General features: G+C 42.7%; 1 protein-coding gene across 1 annotated transcript in view; it reads right to left on the minus strand.

Annotated features, from left to right (window-relative positions):
- The window catches only part of SPON1 (spondin 1), a gene marked incomplete at both ends in the record, with an annotated part of 197,790 nt that extends 192,477 nt beyond the window's left edge, over positions 1-5,313 (minus strand). Inside the window, one exon of the mRNA XM_082000657.1 lies at positions 5,091-5,313. Coding sequence (XP_081856783.1) covers positions 5,091-5,313 — 223 coding nt within the window. The remainder of the gene's footprint in view (positions 1-5,090) is intronic.
- Between the last annotated feature and the right edge of the window lie 687 nt (positions 5,314-6,000).

The following is a 6,000-nucleotide window of genomic DNA, read 5'->3' on the forward strand; positions in this document are numbered from 1 at the left end:
CAAGATTTTCAGCACACTTTTCATTCCATGGAACCTTATCATGAGGTTAAACCTCATAATTTTTAGCAAGAAAGAAACTTTTACATTTTATATACAGGAACTGAATAGTGGCATACTAACATTAAAATTTCTGATTACATTTCTAAGTATTGCTCCAATTTATTAATTCATTATCTGCCCAATAATTAGTATTATTAGCCCAATTTTGCAACCGTATCTAAATGAAAATCCACAGCCAGACTCTCAGTTGCAGTAATTGAGAACACCACACTGCTGAACTCAACAAGGATGAATGCATTACGCTTTCTTGAACACTGATTCTTAGAAACTAATTACCATAAAGGCCTTTTACATGCAACAATTTTTTCCATATAATATATGTAACTCAAAACTCTGAATCACTGTGAGTAAAAGGTTATGCCAGAAATACTTAAATACTTATACAAGCAAACAGAGAATCCAGTTGTGAATTGACTCAACAGTTTTCATCATTTTCCTCACAAATGTACAACCAGCTTTCAAAATTTTAAATGAAACACCTACTTCTGAAATAGAGGATATCTGAAATGCTACAAAAGCCATCAGCAAAAATAAAAAAAAAAAGAAAAAAAAAAGAAAACAAAAAAAAGAGGAAGGTAATTCCAAAGCCTGACTCATACTTTTTGAATGCCTAGGGTTAGAAATACTCATGCTGTGGTTGCACAGTCATTTTAACCCAGAATAAATCCACACTTCCTCCAACATGAGTGATCCTGCCCTCCCCAACCCCACGCTGTTTGTACAGCGGCTGCATCCACACAGCTGTGCTGTCAGCTGAACTAGGGAACACATCCAGCTGAAAAGTCAAACAAAACTGAAAACCCCAACTGGAGAGTTCAGCTGGGTCCAGTCCCTGAGTGGCTGCACTGTGCAGCCCCAGGAGCGCTCCAGTGGTGGGGACGCCTGGATACAACTGAAGGGCTGGGAGGGTGATGACCCGCAGGGGCAGGGTAGACTCGTGTGGGATTTAAGTGTCCATGCAACCTCAGCTTAAGGATACCCAGATGGATGTGTGCTTTGGTCACCCCTGAGGTAGGCCAGAACAAACGGAAACATCGGAGCTGAACAGGTTTCTGCCAATTCTCTGTACTACCCAGTGTGCTAAGATAACATTGCAGTGCAAGGCTTTACTTGAAGCACTCCTAAATCCATAGCTTTGTCATGGTGATGGTTCTGTAGTCACTGGCTCTGGATTGTTTGTTTCAGCACAGAAGGAGGCTTGCATTGCACAGGCAGCGGTGGGAAGCTGTCAGACTACATCTGGTTTTCACAAGAGATAGCAGCTCCTTGTTGCATAAGAATTGAGAGTTCTTCTTGGGCTAAGCTCTGCCATGTTAAAGAACAGCTGAGTATTGCTCAAACCATGTTCACATTAATTAAAGTTCACTGAATAATATGAACTTCCTGTAAAGATCAGTTAACTTTGAGACTCGCACTGAGATTTAAGGATACATAATCTTCCTTTTAAAGTAAAGTCAACAGTTACTTTTGTCTGTTTCCATCCCCTCTGGCAAATCTCCAGTTACCTTACAAGTTGCACTTTGGCACACACTTTCAACACTCTTCTTTCCCAGGCATCCCCAACTAAAGTTGGGGTGATCAAAGCAATTGCTCCTTTGGTTTCAGGCAGGAAATCTGACTTTCCGCATCCTACGCTACAGCACATCCTGTGTTGTACATTGCACAAGTACCAACAACTACACTTTTAACATCTACTTTTATCCACAGTTTGTGAAACATGAGAATCACTAAAATATTTAGAGAATGAGAGTTTGTTTGTAAAGTATAGGAAGGAATGTTTGTATGTTGGGCGAGGAAGAAAGAAATGCAAAGAAAAAGATGCAACATTTCTTAGAAGCCTCCAAACTAATGCAATAGAGCGTGTAGCGTTAACTGAGTTTGCCCTTGAAAACTGAGAAGGTGAACAGACCTGGAAGTAGAAATTCCCTTAGAAACAGAAAGAGTATCCACACAGCAGGTATATCTAGAGGACAATACCAGTCAAATCTTTGTTTTCTTAATCAGAATAAAAATTTCATCATGTTATAAAGGAAACCACATACATTGCATTTTAGTACATGAAATAGACATACTACTGGTTTTTTGGAAAAACAATTTCATTTATATTTTTTAATAGGATGAAACTTACACCATTTTTCATGGAAATCTCATGCAATCATTAATCTAACTCTACAGATCAATAAAGCTAGGACTGAGTACTTTCAAGGATCATTACCCCGTAACACCATCTAAACTTAAGGCTCATTTGTGCCCTTTGAATGCAATGGGAACTTTGACCTTCAGTGGAAGCAAAAGCAGCTAAATCAAAGGTCTAAATTAGCCATCAGGTAAGATAGGACCTGGATCCTAAGATGGTGTGCCCACAGACATGATATCACGGGAAGACCTGCCCACCATAGGCATTTGGCTGCCTGATCCACAAGGGAAGAGGCAACAATATCGCAGCCTGAAAGACCAGGCAGATGAAGGCTACTTGCAGGCTACAGCATCGAGTCCCAAATAAGATATTAAAAATCATCTATGTCACCTGCCTTGTGGGACACCATAAAGCCCATAGCCATTGTTCCTTTGTTAGACATTAGGTAGGAAAGGAGGATGGGTCCTCAGCCCTGCTGCTACCTCATTTTTAATTGTCTGAGACAGGACAAAGTATCCTTATTTACTGCTAGCAGTGTTTGCAGACCAGAGGAGGTGCATACCCATTCAAAGAGGACATTTTCCTTTATCACAGCTCGAGAGAGGTGGAAAACCAAGGCTTCCAGACACATAGATCCACCTAGGATTTCCCCTTAGGGCAAACAGATCCTGGTTGATCTAAAGGTGAGTAACTGCAGGAAAGCTATCAAAATTTTCCCCAAAGAGAAATAGCAGCTGTGATTCTTCCGATTCCCACACTGCAAGAGTGCTGCAAGGGTGTCATATCAACCGATGATCAAGAGAGTCATGACCTTAAATGGATGCCTCTATACCGTCAGTTTGGTGGAGTACGGCATTTGTACGTACAGTTCTTTCCTGTGTTATCCACCTTGCATAAACACTAGTTTATCCCAGAGGCCCGCTAAGAGTGTGCCAAGGATCCAGATTGAATTAAACTAAACAGGGGCCATGGAAACAGGCACATTTGGCTCCAACACAATGGAGGTTTTGCAAATCCTCTTCAGTGTTGTACGTCTAGTAATTTACAGATCTAAAAACCCCACAGACATGCCATAATCCTGCATTTTTTATCATTAGATTTTTCTAAACTTAGTATAAGACAGTAATAAAGTTCCAGTAGTACTGCAGAATTTCTTTTGAAATGAGGTCTTGAAACTTTCTGTAATGCTGTTAGTTTTAACTATAGCCATAGATAATGTATATGTTACAGTAACATTTACTTATGTTCTTTCAACCATTCAGAAAGTGTCCTTAAAGGACTATCTAGATAAGCTTCTCGTCACCTGAATACTCATCTTAAATACCAAAAACTTGGGCATGTATTTTGGTCTACATTTTAACTTTTTACTACTAGCTGTAATTTTCTCACTTCCAAGAAACTACAATATACTAATGTGATCTTATTAATTAAGTTCCCAATGCCAAGACTTAATATCTCCAGAAAATTAGTTCTGCTAATTCATCTGGGAGTTTCTTTCCCCTACATTTCCATGGAATAGAAACTTACATGTGGATGACTGAAAATATCCAATAAAGCTCTCACAGAAGTAAATTCCAAAACTTTTTAAGAGCATTCACATTTGTCACTGTCACAGATCTTGACACTTATCTTTATCCTGCTTAGTAGATGTTTAAAACTGACATGCAACACGAAATCTTTCAGACACAAGATACTAAGCCTAATGTCTGGAACAGTTAACCAGTTTCTGGGAAACGTGGTGTGAGGAAATGCACATTAAAATAAACCTATTATTAAGAAAAATAATAATAATAAAAAAGTCATGCAAAGTTACAGGCTGATGCTCAAAACAGATTAATCACTGCTGTATTTTTCAACCTTTAAGTGAACATGATGATTATCCTATGTGCACAGTTTTTCCTCCCTTTCTATACCAAGATTCCCATGTTCATGCAATGGGAAAACATTGTTCTTTACACTGCATCTAAGGAAGGTCAGGAGAAACACTTAGAAGAAACTCTCAAAAATTATTTTCCAAAGTGATGCCTATAAAATACATTAGTTATGGTACCTAAAAATGCCTAAATTCTTTTCAAAGTGCTTTTAAAACACAAAGTTAACAGTATACTCCAAGAAGGTCTGTTTTCACAGGCATTATATGGTGAGGCAGGAAAAACGACCAAAAACTGCCTTTGCTTATTAAGTAGAAAAATACCCTGAAATGTGCTTTGGAAGTTAATTTCAAGGACTGTATGTGAAATACTCAGCGAAGAATGAATGCCTCTATGTCTTATTTACAGTGGTCATTAGCACCGTCTCTGCCTCTTTCCCGTTTGAGCCATCTGTTCATTTCCCCAGGAAAAAAAAGGTGGGGTGGGATAAACATAAGTGGAAAATGTGGGACGTTGGCAGCGTGCTGCATCACTGTTTGCCCATATGCTAACTCATTATATTAGCATTCATATTTCAGGGCAAGAACAACTAGCTCCGAGTTTCCTCTCCTTCCTGCTGAATGCTAAAGCTTCTCCTATTCACTGTTATATTTAAAGGGATAGAAAGTAGGTAAACGGGGGAAGAGCGTGTGTTTTGTACCACATCAACTTGTGATCTTGTGCTAGCGCTGAGCCAGCAGAGAGGATTCATAAAAGAAAGAAAGGAAATTCCTCTTAATACTGAGTTAATGTTTGGGAGTAAAGTGATACTGTGAAATCCAACTCCCTCTCACTTGTCATGAAAGCATCCCCAATAAAGTAATGCGTGGGAGTATATTACCCTGTCTTTAACCCACGCAGTCACACACACACACGCGCGCCGAAAGGGAGACAGAGATGACAGGCAGAGACACGTTATAGTTTCAGAGGCTCTTGTCCTGACCATTATCGTTTGCATGGGAAGTAGAGGATGGCCAACTTACCCCGGTAACTGTTTCCAGGCTTGTAAAATTCTGGATCGCCCTCCACCCTGAGGCTAAATTCATTATACCCTTCCCTCCGAGTGCCTTGGGCTCGCAGGATGCGACTGCAATATCCCTCGGATTTCGCGGCTTTCTCCAAGGTCTCGTCAGAAAAACCCTTCGCCACCAAGGGGAAAGTCAACGCCAGAAGCCGCAGGGCTAGAGGCTGCAGATGCGCTCCCATCCTCGGCGCCCCGCACAACTTTTGATCGTCGCAGGGGCGGCGGTGCCTGGGAGCCCGGCGGCCAGGGGTGCCGGGCCCGGGGGGGGCAGGCACGGCGGCGTGGGCAGGGCAGGCACGGGGGCCTCGGTCAGCCCCAGCCGGCAGCGGCCCCCAGCATGAGGCTGCCGGGTCGGAGGGACCCGGCTCAGCGGCTGCCGGGGAGAGGGAGGGGAAAAGCAGGGAGGGAGCAGAGAGGGAGGGGTGGGGAGGGGAGGGGAGAGGAGGGAGGGAAGTCTGATCTTGCCCAGATCCCGAGCTGAAGTGCTGTTTTGTTTCAGAGCGTGTGATTAGCAGCTCTGTAATGTTTGTTTAGCCGAGCTGAATTCACAGGGTTTGGCGAAAGAGCGGAGCACGGGGGATGCCGCTGTCTCCCTAGGCATCCAGCGCAGCGGCGGGGGGAGCTGCTGCCGCTTGGGCTAAGCCCACAGACCCGAAGTTAATCGCCCACATTCCTGCCAAAGTCTGTAGTTACTGTAGGGATAACAAGGCGCAAGGAATTTCCCGACACCCCACCGCCCCCCATCTTTCTCCAAACCAGCAGACATGGTAAACATTATCAACTAAATCAGTGCAGATGGACCAAGACAACCGCTTGCACACTTGACAAGCAAGGAACATCGGCTGCAGCTTATCGGGTGTAAGCATCTC

Source organism: Phaethon aethereus, assembly GCF_964289735.1.
Source record: "Phaethon aethereus genome assembly, chromosome: 5".
In the NCBI taxonomy this organism is placed as follows: Eukaryota; Metazoa; Chordata; class Aves; order Phaethontiformes; family Phaethontidae; genus Phaethon; species Phaethon aethereus.